The sequence below is a fragment of the Heterodontus francisci genome, chromosome 5 (genome assembly GCF_036365525.1).
Source record: "Heterodontus francisci isolate sHetFra1 chromosome 5, sHetFra1.hap1, whole genome shotgun sequence".
NCBI classification, from domain to species: domain Eukaryota; kingdom Metazoa; phylum Chordata; class Chondrichthyes; order Heterodontiformes; family Heterodontidae; genus Heterodontus; species Heterodontus francisci.
The window spans coordinates 192,092,636-192,113,534 of NC_090375.1; the positions used below are offsets into that span (position 1 = coordinate 192,092,636).

The 20,899-nt window shown below is 44.6% G+C and overlaps 1 protein-coding gene across 4 annotated transcripts in view; it reads left to right on the forward strand.

Annotated features, from left to right (window-relative positions):
• Nucleotides 1-20,899, forward strand: part of LOC137370206 (ATPase family AAA domain-containing protein 2-like) — an 83,990-nt gene that overhangs the window by 32,971 nt on the left and 30,120 nt on the right. For all 4 annotated transcript variants that reach the window (XM_068032529.1, XM_068032527.1, XM_068032528.1 and 1 more), the window contains exons 13-17: nucleotides 6,954-7,042; nucleotides 9,510-9,669; nucleotides 11,065-11,155; nucleotides 12,445-12,750; nucleotides 19,625-19,754. In XM_068032529.1, coding sequence (XP_067888630.1) covers nucleotides 6,954-7,042; nucleotides 9,510-9,669; nucleotides 11,065-11,155; nucleotides 12,445-12,750; nucleotides 19,625-19,754 — 776 coding nt within the window. The remainder of the gene's footprint in view (nucleotides 1-6,953; nucleotides 7,043-9,509; nucleotides 9,670-11,064; nucleotides 11,156-12,444; nucleotides 12,751-19,624; nucleotides 19,755-20,899) is intronic.

Here is a 20,899-nt window from a genome sequence, read left to right on the forward strand (position 1 = left end):
GACAGTGATCATTGTATTGTAAGGTTTAGGTTGGTTATGCGAAAGGACAAAGAACAATCTAGAGTAAGAATAATTAACTGGGGGAAAGCCAACTTCAATGGAGTAAGAATGGATCTGGGCCAAATAAATTGGAATCAAAGGTTGGCAGGAAAAATGGCAGCTGAACAATGAAATAACTTCAATGAAGAGAGAGTTCAGGCACAGTCACGGTATATTCCCTCAAAGGGGAAAGGTTGGGCAAGCAAATCCAGAGCTCCCTGGATAACAAAAGAGATAGAGATAAAGATGAAAAACTGTGCTTATGACAGATGTCAGGTCGGTAATACAATGGAGAACCAGGCTGAATATAGAAGGCTCGGTGGGGAAATGAAAAAGCAAATAAGAGGGAGTACAAAAAGAGACTGGCAGCTAGCATTAAAGGAAATCCCAGAAGTCTTGAACAGGCAAATAAATAGTAAAAGGTGGAGTAGGGCCGGTTTGGGACCAAAAGGGGGATTTATGCATGGAGGCAGAGGGAATAGCTGTATATTAAATGAATACTTTGCATCTGTCTTTACTAAGGAAGATGCTACCCAGGCCACGGTGAAAGAGGAGGTAATTAATACATTAGAAGGATTTAAAATTGATGGGGAGGAGGTATTAGATAAGCCGTCTATACTTAAAGTTGATAAAACACCAGGATCGGATGAGATGCATCCAAGGATACTGAGGGAAGTGAGTGTGGAAGTTGGGGAGGCACTGGCTATGATTTTCTGGCCTTCTTTAGATTCGGGTGGTGACAGAGGACTGGAGAATTGCAAATGGTACACTTTTATTCAAAAAAGGTTGTGAAGATAAGCCCAGCAACTACAGGCCACTCAGTTTTAGTTTGATGGTGGGGAAATATCTCAAATAATAATTCAGAACCAAATTAATAGAAACATGGACAAATGCAGGTTAATTAAGGAAAGGCAGCATGGATTTGTTAAGTGAAAATCGTGTTCAGTTAACTTGCTGGAGTTTTTTGAAGAGGTAACGGGGTTGATGAGGGCAATGCTACTGTTGTGGTCTACATGGACTTCCAAAAGGCATTTGATACAGTGCCACAAAACAGACTTGTGAGCAAAATTGTAGCTCATGAAATAAAAGGGACAGTAGCAACATGGATACGAAATTGACTGAGTGACAGGAAAGAGAGAGTTGTGGTTAATGGATGTTTTTTGGACCGGAGGAAGGCATGTATTGGAGTTCTCCAGGGGTCAGTGTTGGGATCCTTGCTCTTCCAGATTTATATTAATGACCTAGACCTTGGTGTACAGGGCACAACTTCAGAATTTGCAGATGATACAAAACTTGGAAGCATTGTGAACTGTGAAGAGGATAGTGTAGAACTTCAGAAGGATATAGTGGAATGGGCAGATAGGTGGCAGATGAAGTTCAATGCAGAGAAATGTGAAGTGATTCATTTTGTTAGGAAGATCATGGAGAGACAACATAAAATAAAGTGTACAACTCTAAAGGGGGTGCAGGAACAGAGCATACCTGAAATGTTAACTCTGCTTCTCTCCATAGATGTTGCCTGATCTGCTGAGTATTTCCAGCACTTTCTGTTTTTATTGCAGGAACAGAGGGACCTGGGTGTGTATGTGCATAAGTCATTGAAGGTGATAGGACAGGGTAAGAGTGGTTAATAAAGCATACAGTGTCCTGGACTTTATTAATAGGGGCATAGAGTACAAGAGTAAGGAGGTAGTTGAACTTGTTTAAGACACTAATTCAGCCTGGCCTGTGTCCAGTTCTGGGTGCCGCATTTAAGGAAAGATGTGAAGGTATTGGAGAGGGACTGCAGGAAAGGTTCACGAGAATGGTTCCAGGGATGAGGAACTACATTTACAAAGATAGATCTGAGAAGCTGGGACTGTTTCCTTGGAGAAGAGAAGGTTGAGAGGAGATTTGATGTAGGCATTCAAAATCATGAAGGGTCCGGACAGAGTAGATAGGGAGAAACTGTTCCCACTCGTGAAAGGATCAAAAATGAGAGGGCACAGATTTAAAGTAATTGGAAAAAGAAGCAATGGTGACCTAAGGAAAAACTTTTTCAAGCAGTGAGTGGTTAGGATCTGGAACACACTGCCAAAGTGCGGCAGAGGCAGGTTCCATTGAGGCATTCAAAAGGGAATTAGCCAGTTACCTAAAAAGGAAGAATGTACAGGGTCATGGGGAGAAGGCGGGGGAATGGCATTAAGTGAATTGCTCACTCGGAAAGCCGATGCAGACACGATGGGCTGAATGGCCTCCAATCGTGCTCTAACGGTTCTGTGATTCTATGAATTATTGTTTTCCCCGTGCCCAAATTCAAACCATCTACATTTAAAAGTAAGTACTTAGTGTTTTACTTACTGTTTTCCTTGTCTTTGAGTTTCTTTTGGCGCCGGAGGAACCGGAAGCTGGTCGGCAGCGAGGACTCCTGGGTAGGTATTTTCCTTAAAGGTGCGGAGCTCCGTGGACTCGGCCTCATTTCCCGGCGGAGCAGCAGGAGAAGGTAGCGACTCTTCGGTGGGTGAGTGAAGGCATCAGGAGCTGTGTTTTAAAAGTAAGTACTTAGTGTTTTACTTACTGTTTTCCTTGTCTTTGAGTTTCTTTTGGCGCCGGAGGAACCGGAAGCTGGTCGGCAGCGAGGACTCCTGGGTAGGTATTTTCCTTAAAGGTGCGGAGCTGAGTAAACCCGAGCCACTACACATGTAGTGTCTCCCACCCATCCTACTCCTCTAACCTAATAATAAGACCCTTTTTACCCTCCTCCTCTAACCAAAAAGGACTGAGCAGGTAAGCTATTTACTGTTTTTGTTAATATCTATAGTTGTACTTAACTAAGGGGTAATTGAATAAAAGAAATGGCAGCCAGTGTAGTGTATTGCTCCTCCTGCAGAATGTTCGAGGTGAGGGAAACCTCCGGTGGCCCTGCCGACTTCACCTGCTGGAAGTGCATCCGTCTCCAGCTCCTATCAGACCGTGTTAGGGAATTGGAGCTGGAGCTGGATGAACTGAGGATCATTCGGGAAGCTGAGGGGTTGATAGATAGAAGCTACACGGAGGTCGTTACTCCACAAATCAAAGGCAGCTGGGTAACAGTTAGAGGTGGGAAGAGGTCAGTGCAGGGATCTCCTGTGGTCGTTCCCCTCAACAACAAGTATACAGTTTTAGATACTGTTGGGGGGGACGGCCTATCGGGGGCAGGCTGCAGTGACCGGGCCTCTGGCACGGGGTCCTGCACTGTGGCTCAGAAGGGAAGGAGGGAGAATGGGAGAGCACTAGTCATCGGGGACTCGATGGTGAGGAGTACGGACAGGCGGTTCTGTGGGCGCAGGCGAGACGCACGGATGGTTTGTTGCCTCCCTGGTGCCAGGGTCCGTGATGTTTGTGATCGCGTCTTCAGGATCCTTAAAGGGGAGGGGGAGCAGCCAGAGGTCGTGGTGCACATTGGCACCAACGACGTAGGAAGGAAGGGTGGCACAGATGTTAGAAGTGAGTTTAGGGAGTTAGGCTGGAAGCTGAAAGCTCGGACGGACAGAGTTGTTATCTCTGGTTTGTTGCCGGCGCCACGTGATAGTGAGGCTAGGAATAGGGAGAGAGCACAGCTGAACACGTGGCTGCAGGAATGGTGTAGGAGGGAGGGCTTCCAGTTCTTGGATAATTGGACTGCATTCTGGGGAAGATGGGACCTGTTCAAACAGGACGGGCTGCATCTGAACCAGAGGGGCACCAATATCCTGGGAGGGAGGTTTGCTAGTACTGTTCGGGAGGGTTTAAACTAGTTTGGGAGGGGGATGGGAACCGGACTTGTAATCCAGGGACCAGTGGGTCCACTCAGAAAGACAAAGAGTGTAGTGAGGTATTGGGGAAGGTAGCACTGTCACAGAGGACAGATGGGCACGGAGAAGGGTTAAAGTGCGTATACTTCAACGCAAGAAGCATCAGGAATAAGGTGAGTGAATTGAAGGCGTGGATGGGCACTTGGGACTACGATGTTGTGGCCATCACTGAAACGTGGATAGGTGAGGGGGAGGAATGGTTTTTGGAGGTACCTGGTTATAGATGTTTTCATAAGATTAGGAATGGTGGTAAAAGAGGTGGGGGGGTGGCATTGTTAGTTAGAAATAGTGTAACAACTGCTGAAAGAATTTTCGAGGAGGATCTGCCGACTGAGGCACTGTGGGTTGAGGTCAGGAACAGGAAAGGAGCAGTCACCTTGATGGGAGTTTTCTATAGGCCCCCCAATAGCAGCAGGGAGGTGGAAGAGCAGATTGGGAAACAGATTTTGGAAAGGAGCAGAAGTCACAGGGTAGTAATTATGGGGGATTTCAACTTCCCAAATATTGATTGGCAACTCTTTAGATCGAATAGTTTGGATGGGGTAGTGTTTGTGCAGTATGTCCAGGAAGCTTTTCTGACTCAGTATGTAGACTGCCCGACCAGAGGGGAGGCAATATTGGATTTGGTACTAGGTAATGAACCAGGGCAAGTGATAGAGCTGTTGGTGGGCGAGCACTTTGGAGATAGTGATCACAATTCTGTAGCATTCACTGTGGTAATGGAGAGGGATAGGTATGTGCAACAGGGCAAGGTTTACAATTGGGGGAAGGGTAGATATGATGCTGTCAGGCAGGAACTGAGGACCATAAGTTGGGAGCATATGCTGGCAGGGAAGGGCACGGTCGAAATGTGGAACTTTTTCAAGGAGCAGATAGTAGGGGCCATTGATAAGCATGTCCCTGTCAGACAGGGAAGGGATGGTCATGTGAGGGAACCGTGGTTGACAAGAGAGGTTGAGAGTCTTGTTAGGAAGAAGAAGGATGCGTATATAAAGTTGAGGAAAAAGGGCACAGGCATAGCTCTGGAGGGATACAAGATGGCCAGGAAGGATCTGAAGAAAGGGATTAGGAGAGCTAAGAGAGGGCATGAAAAATGCTTGGCGGGTAGGATAAAAGAAAACCCCAAGGCCTTTTACGCGTATGTCAGAAATATGAGGATGACTAGGGGGACCATAGGTCCGGTCAAGGACAATAGCGGGAGACTGTGTGTTGAGCCGGAAGAGATAAGTGAGGTTTTGAATGAGTACTTCTCTTCGGTATTTACGAATGAGAAGGGGTGTATTACTGAAGAGGACGGTGTGAAACAGACTGGTAAGCTCGAGGAAGTGCTCGTTAGGAGGGAAGATGTGTTGGGGTTTTTGAATAACTTGAAGATAGACAAGTCTCCCGGGCCTGACGGGGTATATCCAAGGATGTTATGGGAAGCAAGGGATGAAATTGCAGAGCCGCTGGCAATGATCTTTTCATCTTCTCTGCTGACGGGGGTGGTACCAGGTGATTGGAGGGTGGCAAATGTTGTGCCCCTGTTCAAGAAAGGGAATAGGAACAACCCTGGGAATTACAGGCCAGTTAGTCTTACTTCGGTGGTAGGCAAGTTGATGGAAAAGGTGCTGAGGGATAGGATTTCTGAGCATCTGGAAAGACACTGCTTGATTCGGGACAGTCAGCACGGTTTTGTGAGGGGTAGGTCTTGCCTCACAAGCCTGATTGAATTCTTTGAGCAGGTGACCAAGCAAGTGGATGAGGGTAAACCAGTGGATGTGGTGTACATGGATTTTAGTAAGGCATTTGATAAGGTCCCCCATGGTAGACTTATGGAGAAAGTCAGGAGGCATGGGATAGTGGGGAATGTGGCCAGTTGGATTAAGAATTGGCTAACTGATAGAAGGCAGAGAGTGGTCTTAGATGGTAAATACTCAGCCTGGAGCCCAGTTACCAGTGGCGTGCCGCAGGGATCAGTTCTGGGTCCTCTCCTGTTTGTGATTTTTATTAACGACTTGGATGAGGAAGTCGAAGGGTGGGTCAGTAAATTTGCAGATGATACAAAGGTTGGTGGAGTTGTGGATACCGAGGAGGGCTATTGTCGTCTGCAAAGGGACTTGGATAGGTTGCAGTGCTGGGCTGAAAAGTGGCAGATGGAGTTTAACCCTGAAAAGTGTGAGGTCGTCCATTTTGGAAGGACAAACATGAATGCAAAATACTGGGTTAACGGTAGGGTTCTTGGGCATGTGGAGGAGCAGAGAGACCTTGGGGTCTATGTGCATAGATCATTGAAAGTTGCAACTCAAGTGGATAGGGCTGTGAAGAAGGCATATGGGGTGTTAGCGTTCATTAGCAGAGGGATTGAATTTAAGAGCCGTGAGGTGATGATGCAGCTGTACAGGACCTTGGTAAGGCCTCATTTGGAGTACTGTGTGCAGTTCTGGTCGCCTCATTTTAGGAAGGATGTGGAAGCCTTGGAGAGGGTGCAGAGGAGATTTACCAGGATGTTGCCTGGAATGGAGAATAAGTCTTACGAGGAAAGGCTGAACATTCTAGGCCTCTTCTCATTAGAAAGGAGAAGGATGAGGGGTGACATGATAGAGGTTTATAAGATGATCAGGGGAATAGATAGGGTAGACAGTCAGAAACTTTTTCCCCGGGTGGAGCAAAGCGTTACAAGGGGTCATAAATTTAAGGTGAAGGGTGGGAGATATAAGGGGGATGTCAGGGGAAGGTTCTTTACCCAGAGAGTGGTCGAGGCATGGAATGCCTTGCCCGGGGAAGTTGTTGAGTCAGAAACTTTAGGGACTTTCAAAAGGCTTTTGGATAGGTATATGGATAAAGGAGAATGATGGGGTATAGATTAAATTGTCCTTGACAGAGGACAAAGGATCGGCACAACATTGTGGGCCGAAGGGCCTGTTCTGTGCTGTATGTTCTATGTTCTATGTTCTACATATACTTCTGGAACAAAAGTGGACCTAAAGATGGACCCTGGTGCCTACCATTTCCAAACGTTGTCCGAGCCAAGCATTTTCATCTTCTGCTGTAATTGATTTTAGACAATTCATTTTGTATTGCTCTCTCGAAATTTGATACAAGTAACTTTTTTTTTTAAAGGCCTATCTTATGCGTCCTTCAATTATTTTCTTTGATGAGGTAGATGGCTTAGCCCCCGTTCGTTCTAGCAGGCAAGATCAGATACACAGGTAAGGATGCAGAAGTTTTTTTTCTTTAAACAGGATTAAGTACTTTACATCGTTGTTTGGTAATATGATGTGTTTATGACCAAGGCGGGAGGAGTGCTCTGTCTTTCTTTAGTTGCACTTCTGCACAGGTCACAACATATATTTAAACGTTTACCCAGTTACCGATAGGGCCAATTATATACTCTATTTCTATTTCAGAATAAAATCCACCAACCAGTTTTCTTTAATAAACAGCAAAAGTATTAATTTATTATAAAACAAGAATTAATCAATAAAGATGCAAAGCTTTAACACGCAGTTTGAAATATGACAGTAAATATATATATTCCCTTCTAAATACCCAATACAAACACACACACGCACCAGTTAAAGGAAAAATAAAGCTGCTTTGACCAAAGTACTTGTTAGTTCTTGAAGAAAAAGGATTAAGATAGTTTCAGATGGTATACAGTCTGGAATCCGAGTACACATAGATGGGTCACTGAGATCTTTGCAGAAGCAGTTCATTCAGGAGATGTCAAGGGGAAGTCTTCCAGAAGCTGCTTGGGAGAAATGCGGCATCAGGGGTTTTGGCTATCACATGCTGGATTTTGCAGGGTTTCTCAGAGGTGGAAAAAGATGTGCTGGATGTTTCTCTCTTAGCAAGATGACCTTCAACTGACTCAAAACAGTATTCAGAAATAAAACCCAATCTTGAGCACCATAAATCTTGACATGTCACTTCTCTTGTAAGCAACTCCCTTAGTCAGAAGGCACCTGTTGTCTACTTAGCTGAAGACATGTGACATCCAGTAAATGTTTTTAAAGAGTCTTTCCAGTGACCCTTTTTTAAAAAAAAAACACATCCACGGAATCTTTTCAGTCTCAAATGAATCCATCTCCACAATTCTAAAACACAAGTCCTCAAAAAAATATTTTTAAAAATTGGAAGCACTTTCATAACAGGTGCCAATTATTGTTCAGTGTATTATTAAACCTATTTTGTTACTTGATATCTTTCATCTGAAATGGAGGAGAGCTGCTGAAGCTGGGGATATCTTCCCTATAAAACCTCTAAAAGGCTTGACAGGGTGGAAGCTGAGAGGCTGTTTCCCCTGGCTGAATAGTCTAGAACTAGGCGGTCATAATTGCAGGAAAAGAAGTTGTTCGTTTAGGATTAGAGATGAGGAGAAATTTCTTTATTTGGAGGGTTGTGAATCTTTGGAATTCTGTACACCAGAGGAGTGTGGATGCTTAGTCTTTAAGTACATTTAGGATTGCGATCAGTAGATTTTGGGACACTAGGAAAATCGAGGGATGTGGGTAAGCAGGAAAGTGAAGGTGACTGCAGGCTTTAGGGGCCGTATGGCCTACTGCTACTCCTACTACTTGTATGAGAATTAAATTGGCAATGGTTGCACATTAAAAAAGAAAAGGAGTATGTTAGTTATAGATGGGCATTCCTGTTTTCATTGTTTATTCCATATTTAGATGTCTGTTTTCCTATTTTGTTCCCCACTTTGGGCTGGGTTTTGTTTTGCCCATGGAGTTGGGCACATAGACTGGTGGGGGTGGGAAAGCAAATGGCAGGGGGCACTGTTCCAGATGTTGCCTGAACCCCCTGCCATTTTGTCTGGGGCAGGAAAGGCGGAGGACGGCCTTCCCGCCTAGATCCAATTGATGCCCTTCAGAGACGCTTCCCACCTCAACCTCAATTTTGTAGAAGGTGGAGGGACCCACCACCATGGGGAGATACCACCAGGCCCAAGCTGTTGGTGGGGGGGTGCCTTCTTTTGGGGCAATCCAGGGCCCCCCCATGAAGACCCCACTCCGTCACTGGGGCCTGCCTAAATGGCCCCGGTGACCCAACCCCACTCATCTGTCCAGGGCTCTTCAGCACTCTTCTCCTGTCCTCGGTACTGCAGTACTGGCCACCGTTCCAAGTGGTTCCGATAGGCCAACAGCTTTTGGAGGCAGGGGTTCACCCCTCAAAGGGACAGTATCCTTGACGGCAGGCAGGCAATTAACAGCGTGAAATAGCAATGGGATCTGACGGAGGGCTGAGGCGGGGTTCTCCCATCCCCACCTTTCTGCCCACCACTGGAACCTCCATCACTGGAATAAAATCCGGTCACTTTATTTTGCATAAATACCGTTTGTGGTTTACTACTTTTGATCTAAAGCAGGTCCTCGGTATTTAAGAAAAGAATGTAGAGCGTGATGCGATGTTTGATCATAAATTTCTGTGTGATAGTGTAATTTTTAGTGGATTTATGGAGAACCATAACTACTGAACACTTTCTGGTTTTTGGCACTTTCAACAGAAACACCAACTTCGAAATTCTGCATTTTTGACACTGATTTTTATTGAATAAACCCAAAAACGCGATTCCCGAGTTACATGTTTTTACACTCAAGTCTCAGCTTGATTTATAGTATTTTAAAAATGCCTGCTGTGATGAAATTTTAATGTTATAATTTTCTTCAGTTCTATAGTTTCTACCTTGCTAGCACTGATGGATGGGCTGGATAGCAGAGGTGAGATTGTGGTAATAGGGGCAACAAACAGACTGGATTCCATTGATCCTGCTTTAAGAAGACCTGGACGTTTTGACAGGGAATTTCTCTTTGGCCTCCCAGATAATGATGTAAGTGTGAGGCCTGCTCTATTCGCAAGTTTTCTCGGCTAATAGATTAGATTAATATAAAGCTAGCAAATTTCTGATTACTGAAATGGGAGGATTGCAGTTTATTATACTTTGGCAAGGCTACTTTGTGCGGTTTCTCTCAACTGCTCTCAGTTTGTTTATTTTGGAGTCTCTCCATGTCATTCGGCATCTATGGCAGAGAAACATGCTGTTGGCCCGCTCCCCAGATCTTTACCAATGCTACCCTTTGGCTGGTTTGGTTATGGCAGTGTTCCAGCTGATGACCACAAATGACCTATGTTTTCCAAAGTCTTTAGTTAACTGTAACTTGATCAGAATTTCTTTGAGTGCTTGTTGTTCAGAACATGCTGGAGAAAAGGGAAGTTTTATAGACTTTATGAACAAGGATTGATGGGCTGTGCACCATTGATTGCTGGTGCTGAGCAAGGTGGAAACCATTTTTGTTTTACCTCTCGTGTCAATGTTCACTTTTTTTTAGTTTACTTGTCTTGGCATCATTTACTACTTCCTCTTGTGGCACCAATTTTCATTTTATCGGCTGAAATTTATAGTCCTCCTGCCAAAATCGGTGGTGGGCGAAAATAATGGCAGCCCACACGACACGGAGCCGCTGCGATATTAAGCACAGCGGTTCATTTAAATAGCCGATGACGTGGAGGGGGCGGGTTGTCCGTCCCTGGTGATGGCGTCAGCTGCCTGTGTGCAGGCGCTGACGCCATTTTTAAAGGGCTTTGAGCCTGACCGTTCTATTTAAATATTTAAAGGTACATTGATGTAAAAAAATTTGAATAAATTTATCTTGCCCTTTTCCCCTCCCCCCCCCCCCCCCCCCCCCGCCCCCCAGTAACCATAGAATTAATTACTTGTCCTCTCCCCCTCCCCAAAACACTTATCTTGTCCAGCTGACCTTCCCCACCCTCTCAAAGTGCATAAACTTTACACTATAATCCTTCCCACCATCCCCTACACATACCTACTCCCCCTTTCCCGCCAGCGTTCCATCTCACTTTCCCGGACAGGAACCCGAAGGTGCAGGAGTGCCAGCCACCAGCACAAAGATCAGTCTGGGGCAGACGACGGGAGCGTAACGGTAATTAATTTGTTTATTTTAATGAACTTAAATAGTTAAATTGGGCTCCCGTCGCCGCGTTGTGGGGGGGAGGGGCACCATGCGGCCTGTTCGCCGCCAGCAGTATCAGGCTGGGCCTTCCTGGCGTTAAGGTCCATGTCGGGTCTCTCCCAAAGTAATTGAAAACAATGCTGTTTGCAGAAGGATGAAGTCAGTTTTCACTAGAAAGAGCGTGAGCTGTCTACCAGTGCATTAATGAAATTGTTCTGTTTTGTCTCTTGCCCCTTTTTTCATTTTGTCTATAGGCCCGTAAAGAAATTCTGAAGATCCACACCAGGGACTGGAATCCAAAGCCATCTGATATATTTCTCCAAGAACTGGCAGAAAAGTGTGTAGGTAAGCAATCTGCTACAGTGGATAAGTGAAGAATAAACTGGATATGTACTTATGAGGTATACTTGTCCACAATCTTAAATGATTGTGTGTATGATTAGAATTCAGCAAATTGAACAATTGCTGAAAATAGAGACGTATTGTCGAAGCTTTTCATCTTGCACTCATCAGGACAATCTGCAAGAATAACCAATGTAAGGGAAAACAACAACATATACTGCATGAGAAGAGAGTGCTGATTGGTTGGCAAGTGAATTCTGGTAGAGACATTGCCATGGAGAACGCACCAGTTTACGGTGACTTGGCAGTTAACTGCCAAACTTTGTTTGAAATTTAAACCAGGCAGCTTGACTCTGGTCGGGGCATTGCTCTGAGGAATAAACCAGCAAATGGCTGTCACCTATTTTGTTCAGCTGAAACAGGCGCAATGTTTGTACATATTCTTTCTGTCTGCAAAGAACAGGGCCCTGTGAATTAATATATGTAGTTTCCAGTACATGCAAATGTGCCACACTGCGAGCCCTACTGACTATCTTAAACTGGTTGTCAGTGTAATTCTTAGCACACTGGATTATTTAGCTGATGTATTCCAATGTTGGGCACAGTGTTCCGAGCTTTACAAGCACGAGTTGGTTGGGTACGGCCTGAACCTTGCCCTTTGCGAAAAGCAGAAGGGACATGTTGTTTGAAACGCCAGTCTTTGGGACATACGGCCGATATACCTGCATCACACTGGCATTGAAATTCATATCACATTACTCATTTGTGTGATAGGCAGGACATTGTTTTGGCTTGACGGCAGCATCCTGTTAGTGGCCAGCACCACACGCGTTGCTGCTGCATAATAGCAGCATGAAACAGCTAGCTTTACCTGTTGCTCAAATTTTTGGGATATATTATCCTTCCAGGGTAATTTGTGTTAGACTGGGCACTTTACAGGGCCGAAAAAGATGGCCTTAAGCCCATCCATAAGTTTGCGTGATATACAGCGAGAAATGATCTGATCAGGGTAACCTTTGTCACGCAGAATGTCTTTGATCGCCCTATTTCAGCATCACGCTTGCATGGTGAGAAAATGGCTCGGGCCCTATTTACGACCTCATTCCTAATTAAATGGGAAGAAGTATTTGAGAATTTCTCTACTCCCAAATTTCCTGCCACAAACTAGCATCCATTGAAGATGCTGAATCCTTGACTCAATACTCAAGTTCTGTACTACCAAATGATTACAAACTGAACAATACTGCTTATTAAATGTGAGCATCAACTCACAAATCAATTTTGTCCCATAGGTTATTGTGGTGCTGATATTAAATATGTCTGCGCTGAAGCAGCTCTATGTGCCTTGCGCCGGCGTTACCCCCAGATTTACGTCACCAGTGAGAAATTGCAACTAGATGTATCTTCTATCAACATAATAGCACGTGATTTTGTGATGGCCATGCAGAAGATTGTGCCCACTTCTCAGCGAACGGTGGCTTCGCCTGGGCAAGCACTCTCATTTATTGTTGGACCGCTCCTAGAGAACACCTTTGCTAGAATTCTAGAAGCATTGAAAAAGGTCTTCCCACATGCAGAACAAGATTTTAAAAAGAACGGTAAGATTGGTGAGAATTATGTGCATAGCCTGTTTCTGTGCTGTACATTCTATGTGGCTGAACAGGTTCAGTGTGGTGTCTGTGCTCCACATGAACCTCTCCCCACCCTCCTTCATTTCTCCGCGTGAACCTCCCCCCACCCTCCTTCATTTCACCCTATCAGTATATCCTTCTATTTCTTTCTCCCTCATGTGCTTATCTAGCTTCCCATTATATGCTATTCCCCTAAACTTTTCCTTGTGTCGAGTTCCATATTCTTAACCATTGAGCGAAGAGATGAGCCATTTTGATTGCAAGCATAACTGAATTAAGATGGTTAATCAGCAATGTGCTGAACTATGCCCTTTCTGCATTCACAAAATAAACCCAATGATAAAACTACAGTTCTGACACCATTAAGGTTATTAAGTAGTTGAAAAGTGCTCTATATTGTCTTACTTTTAAGGGTTTAAGTTTGTGCTCATGAGGCAAGAGATACTTGTTAACTGAAAAGGTTTTCCATTTTAATCACTTGACATTAAGTTCTCCATGTTAAGATACAGCAAGTGCAGATGCAGAATAAAACACTTGCTCTCTTTTTTTTTTTAGCTTCACCTCAATCAAAAACCCACGGATAACATTTTTTTGTCTCTGGGTTACTGGAGGTTTATTGGGTGGCCTGGCCCCCAGATGAGTGGTATACAGGCCCACCTGCGTGTGGTTATGCCCTGGTGCCCGTGACCCAGACCTCCAGCTATGCGTAAATAGTTTCATTGCCTTCTGGGTGTTTTGGGAGAGAAGGCGGATAAGGGAGTAAACCCTGACAGAACATCTGGAATGGAATCCCGTCGGCGGTTGGTTGTCACTTCTCAGGCAGCTTTCTGGAAACTTCTGCAGCAGAGCTGGTACCAAACCGTACTGGTCTTATCCTTTCTTTTGGACAATACTAACAATGCTGAGTGGATGGGTGGTGGGGAGGTGGTGTTGGATGATCCTGATGCTTGGGCAACTCAGTCTCCATACAATTTGCCAAGGCCTGCTCCCTGGAGAGGACACTCCAGCTTCATGGTTAAACATCGGCAAAACGTGGGAAGCAACAGATCCTGGTTATAAGCTCTCGCTCGATTGGCGTAGAGTAAGAGCACCAGAGGTTAATTCCGATGGTGGAAGAAATCATCTTGTCTCACTGGATAGCTACCGCCTGCCCCAAGCTGGACAGTCTCCAATCAGTTAGGTGCTGTCTCACCATCACCTGTTTGCTTCAGTGGGTGCTTGGAGCTTAGAGAGTCATCTCTTGATAGGCAGGTCAATCATCTATGCAGCAGCCAAGACAAACTCTACAAAAGACACCAGTTTTTCGCATCACAAGCTAGAACCTAAGATCCATGCGTCCTGGCTTGATCAATGACCATCTACAGGTTAATGGCACACACAAGACAGTTATGACCAACAAATAACTTAGAAGGCTCACTGTGGACATTGCTGTGTTGCAAGAAACTACCCTCGCTCAAAGTGGAACCCTTAATGAGAAACACTACATGTTCTTCTGGTAAGCGAAAGTCCAAGAGGCATGGAGTGGGTTTCGCAGTGAAAAAACAACACTCCTTGCAATGATTGAACCCCCCACAGAAGGCTCAGTGACTGCTTATTCTTTGCTTGTCAACAAGCATGGGCCTAGTTAATCTCATACAACAATGCCCCGACACTCACCTTCACCCGCAGATGTCAAGGATCAGTTCTGTGAGATACTTGATTGCCATCAGCAGGATTCCCAGCACCAAGGGACTGTACTTTCTAAGAGACTTCAACGCAAGGGTGGGCACTGACTGCACAGCTTGGCCAACATGCATAGGGCATCAAGGGTTTGGCAAGATGGACGACAATGGACAGAGGTTGCTGGAGTTAAGCTGTTACCATGACAGACAGCTATTTCTAGACCAAGCCATGCCACAAGGTGCCCTGGCGACATCCAAGATCATGCCAGTAGCACTAGCTAGACCTTATCACCAGATGTACCACCCTGAACAGTGTCCTCATCACTTGCCGCTATCACAGCATTGACGGTGACGCTGATGCTCCCTGGTGTGTGGCAAGGCTAGACTTCAGCCAAGGATGCTATAACACTTCAGCAAGTGTCATCCTTGGAGCAACACTTTCTGTACCACTGACCCTGAAAGGACCCAGGAGTTCCTCAACATCCTTGATCAGGTTCTTTCGGACAACACCCAAGGCCTGAGTGAGGTGTCAAAGTGGGATTATCTGCGCGTCACCATCTATAACTCTGCACTCTCTACATAAGGGAAAAGAGATCAGAGGAATGCTGACTGGTTTGAGACTTATTGGACTGAAGTGGAGTCAGTTACTGCAACCAAGAGGGTAGCCCTCGTGAACTACAAGCAAGTCCCCAGCAAACAAAACCTAGATGCTCTGAGCTGCTAGAAATGGGTCCTAGCAAACTGCTTGGCACTGCGCCAGTCAATACTGGTTGAAACTCTACAACAGCATACATTCTGCTGCTGAATATGGGGATGCCAGAGGGATGTATGAAGGGATTAAATAAGCAACGTGCGCAGCAGTAACCAAATCAGTTCCCTTGAAGACAAAGACAGGGCTGAGCAGCACTGAACGTAGCGAGCAAATGGAAAGGTAGGTGGAGCGTTACCTTTAAACTTCACGTAATGGAGAATATTGTCACTGGAGTAGCTCTCCGCGCTATTCCAGACTTCCATGTCATGGAGGATCTAGACAGTGAGCCCACCATAGTGGAACTCAACAAAGTCATGACCGTTTAGCTAGTGGTAAAGCCCCAGGAAATAATGGCATCCCACCTGAAGTCATCAAGTGTGGAAAACTGGCACTGTAGCAGCATCTCCATGAACTGTTGTCTCTGTTGGAAGAAAAGATACCAAGACATGCGTGATGCAAACATAGTCACTTGGTACAGAAACTAGGATGATCACAGTGACTGCAACAATTACCGAGACATCTCCTTTGCTCACGTTGCTCTGACCAGATTGCGGACCCTGGCGTCGTGCATCTATCCTGAGTCTGTGTGGCGTCAGAGCTGGCAGATTGATAGTTGACACGATTTTCCCACTTCGGCAGTTATAGAAGTGCCGTGAACAGCGCAGACCGCTCTGCATTGCCTTCATAAACCTCACCAAGGCTTTTGATCTCGTCAGCAGAGGCAAACTTTTGAAACTGCTACAGATACAGGCTGCCCTCATGGGCATCATTTCTTTTTTCCATGAGAACATCCGCAGTTCTGTCAGTTACAATGGAGCAACATCAGGCGCTTTCAATATCAGCAGTGGGTTAAAGCAGGGTTGCGTCCTGGCGTCAACTCTTTGGCATATTCTTCTCCTTGCTGCTATTGTACGTTTTTGGCATCTCAAATGAGGGTGTCCACCATACCAGAGCTGATGGCAAGCTGTTCAACTTGGCAAGACTGTGCGTCAAGCCCAAAGCATATAAAGTCCTAGTCTGTGAGTTGCTGTTTGCTGATGACGCTGTGCTGACTTCCCATAATGAAGTTCATTTGCCGCACCTTGTAAATCAGTTCTCCCAGCCTGCAAGGTGTTTAGACTGACGGTCAGCGTCGGGAAGACCAAGGTTATGGGCCATCATGTCCATCAACATTGACAGCCACACCTTTGGAGGTCGTCAACAGCTTCACATATCTTGGGGCAGCATTTGCCAGCAACCTGTCCCTTGATGTCAAAATCAGCACCAGGATTGCCAAGGCTGCAGCTGTCATGTCAAAGTTGAGAAGACTAGTATGGACCAACAGCAAACTAACAAATACCAGGCTTGTGTTCTCAGCACCCTCCTTTATAGCAGTGAAGCCTGGACAGCTTGCACAAGCCAAGAAAAATGGCTGAACAGCTTCCACCTCAACTGCCTGAGACAAATATTGGGCATCCCCTGGCAGGACAGAGTGCCAAATACGAAAGAACACCCCAGAGTGCAGCATGGATCCCCAGCATGTTTGTCCTTTTGAGCCAGCGGCTACAGCGTTGGCTGGGTCACGTGCACTGAATGGATGACGGCTGCCTTCCCAAAGACCTGCTCTGTGGCGAGCTTACTATCAGCACAAGACCAACAGGTGGCTCACATCTGTGATATTGGGACGACTAGAAGTGAGACCTCCAATTGACGGGGACCTGAGTCAATGCATGAGAAGTTCTTGCTGCTGACTAGAGCGTCTGGAGATGCGCAGTCGGGAAGGACATGGAAAAAGCTAAGGACGACAGAAACTACCAGGTGGTGGAAAAGAGAGCCTGGCAGAAGGCAAAAACATAAGTTATCCTTGGGCCAAAGCTGTTCATCTGTCCCAGCTGTGGAACGGGTTGCCACTCACGAGTCTGCCTCTACAGCCACAGCAGATTATGCTTAATCCAGAAGTGACATACACCTCGGGCGTAGTCCATAGTCTCCTGAGACTGACGGATGCTTACTGCTACTACCTCAGAAGCATCTCTCTTGCACTGGTATGAACTTTTCACCATCTGCACCAACGTCTGCATGTGGCCTTTGAGTGAAATTGACATTTTTGTGCAGAATTCTAGTCAGTTTTTGCTGTGGATTCACTATAATCTAGGTTCGTATTGCATAAATGGCTTCCATGTAGGATTGTTGCACCTGGTCCCTTCAATCCAAGTTGGATTCAGATCCAGAATTAGAGGTGAAATGACAGCATGTTAACTTGTCCATCCAATTTCCAAACTTAGATCTTAAAGTGAAGCTATGACCCGAACACATCATCGGGGCAGCAGACGTGCATGCCAGGCAAGCGCTGTTTTAATGAAAGGAAATGTTTCAAATTGTACTGGAAATGCATCGGCAGCTGTCATGTGGGGAAAATAGCTCCTATCTGTGCATATCTTTAGTAGCTTTACCTCCTTCTGGGTTTTGCTTGCTTTTTTCAAATGAACATTAGTAGTATTCCTTCAATAAAGGTGAGGTTATGCTTGCTGCCAGTATCGATTGTACGCAAGTCGATATAGCATTTCTACAGTCCCAAACTTTCTAAAGTGATTTTATAACTTTGAATTGCAACCACACCTGCTGTTAAAACTCCATAACAAAATGGGGTGATATTATCAACAGTTTAAAAAAATTTATTTATTTAAGTCATTCTCTGCATGTAGACACCACCGGTAAGGCCGGCATCTATTGCCCCTGACAACTGAGTGGCTTGCTTGACTTGAGAGGGAACTTAAGAGTCAACATGTTGGTGTAGGCCTGGAATTACGTAGGCCAGATCCGGTAATGACGGCAGTGAATCAGTTGGGGGTTTTTATGACCATCTGTTAGCTTCATGGTCACTTGTACTGATGCTTCCTTTTTATTCTCTGAATTTGTTTAAATCTAATTCTCAAACTTCTATTGTGGGATTTGTACTTGCATTCTCTTAGTTCTGTAACATAACCACTACAGTGAGAATAGAGTGACTGCAAATAGAAACCTACCATTGCCCATAGAAGCACCGTATAGGTAAATGGTGGTGAAACCTTTTCACTTTCACCTTCTGTAAGTGGATTGAGGGGGTGGGCTGCAGGGCAGCCATATTCTTTGCTGCCTACAGCTCTGATGTCAGCATTGCTGTTTGTTTACAGTGATCCTGACACCAAAGGCAGGATTCCAATTTTGCCTCAGAAGACAAAGGCATCTGCATTTATAGTGTGAATCTGCCTCAGCATTTGCACTGCAAGATTTGTGCTGTAAGTGAAATATCAAACTCTTCAAAACCGCAGAAATTTTAGGACAGGAAGAGGCTATTTGACCAAATGTGCCAGTGCTGCTAATTCTTAGCTCGTCATTCTGTTGTTTCCCTTTGTCCAGTAATATTTATTTTCACATTTATGCAATTTCCTTTTCAAATGATCTAGTCACTGCCTCAATTGTCACTTCTGGAAAAGTATTCCATATTTTCAGCCGCTGGAAAAAGTGCTCCTAACTTCTCCCTTCACTCTTCCTTTCTGTCCCAGACATCCGTAATTGAAGCAGGTAGAATAACATTCCATTTTTAAGTGTTTCATGCTGACCATTGCTATCCATCACTCTATTTGTTTGATATGTTCTTCTTTGGAATCCAATGATTATGATCTATCTTTGATAAGGTTGTTTTACTTATACAAAAAGGGAAGCTACTGACTCTCATTCCAAAATATGTGAATATATAACTGGGAGAATTTTCATTTACAATCCTTCTCCACTGGAAAGGTGATAGCTATAACTGACCAGTTCTTTGCTTAATTATATCCTTCTATGGCCTCACCTGCACTGCCCCCCGCCCCCCACCTCCCTTTCTCTGTAACCTCCTCCAGCCCTACAACCCTCTGAGAACTCTTCCTCCAGTTCTGGCTTCTGCGCTTCCTTGATTTCCTTCACCCTATCATTGGCAGCCGTGCCTTCAGCTGCCTGTGCCCTAAGATCTGGGATTCCCTTCTTAAATCTCTGTCACTCTTTCCTCCTTTTAAAGGACTCCCTAAAACTTACCTCTTTGACCAAACTTTTGGTCCCCTGTTCTAATTTCTCCAGTGGCTCAGTGTCAAATTTTGTCTGATAATGCTCTTGTGAAGTGTTTTAGGATGCTTTACTATATTAAAGGTGCTATATAAAGTTAAGTTGTTGGTTCTGTTGGGGCATAATCTAAAAATCACTGTTTTCAGTAAATGGGAATATTTTTTCACGTTAAGCCACAAGATCAAGGGTCTGTTTGACATGAAAAGTTCCAGAGAGTATTTGCTGTAAAACATGTTCTGTTTGCAACTAGTGGTTTGATTGCTGACTATCATTTCAGATTTCTTTTTTGGAGGGGTGCACAGGGAGGGAGAAAGTGTTCTTTCTTAAAATGAGTTGAACATAACTGATGTAATTTCTCTTTAAACAGATGGAATAAGTCATATACTGAATGATGGCATCTACAGTGATGATGAAGGTCCATCTGTTTTTGAAAATGGACCACTGCAGAAATCGCCCAGTAAGCAAAGGCATAATGCATCCTTCCTCTGTTACAGCAGGTAAGAACATTTCTGTTATATTCTGTAGAATATCTCTTACTTACCTACAGGGACTGGGTATAACCACTTGTGGGTTTTCTCAGTCCATGATTTTTCTCCTGGCTGTAACACTTCAGAGGCGTTAAAAAAAAAAAATTGTGAGGCCTCTTGGAACTTGGCTCAAAAATGATGCAAGCACAGAATTAAGAGCAGACTACCCACTCACTTCAGGAATAGATTTTGGAGACTTATTGAGAAGGTGAGATTTGTATTTTTTTTTTAAAAAGGAAATGGAGGTAAATGTAACTTCAACTAATACTTACAGCGTATTCAGCATTTAAAGTTTTAAGCAATATATGTTGTCAAACTTCATGTAGTAAACTTGGGGATTCATTCTCTAATTTCCTCATTCACTGAATTTTGCCAATCTATCCTTATCTATTTTTTAAACACCTAATCGAACCTTCTGTGAACATTTTCCATGATAAATTCCCTCGTCCACTTTTACTATTCCTGGACTTCAGTATAGTATTGTGTTTTCGGAGTTGCTGTCTTTCAGATGCGATGTTAAACCAAGGCCTTGTCTGTCTGCTCAGGTGGACGTAAAAGATTCCATGGCACTATTACGAGAGGAGCGGGGGAGTTCTCTTGGTGTCTGGCCAACATTTATCCCAACACCACCAAAAACAGATTAAGTGGGCACTTATCTCATTGCTGTTTGTGGCACCTTGCTATGTGCATTTTGGCTGCCTTGTTTCCCTACAAAAAGAGTGACTGCATTTCAAAGGTAATTCATTTATTGTAAAGTGCTTTGCAATGTCCTGAGGACATAAAAGCATTATATAAATGCAACCTTGTTATTTATAAATCAAACTGCTTATGTAAACTTGTTCACTCTGTAATTGCACCCTCCTGCCAGTGGAGGCGCTGCATCACTACCACCACAAAAGGATGGGTGAAGTTGTAGCATAGCAAGTTTACATGGGCAGTTTTCATTTATAAAAGTGGACATAAGAATTTATAATGGAAACTTCAAAAAAAGGGCAAAATATATCACTTTAAATGGGGATTGATTGAAATATCCATGCCCTCTGACCTCACATAACCTGAAGATGACACTTGGCCTTGACTCCATGTGTGTAGTGCGATAGGAGATTGACAAGTAA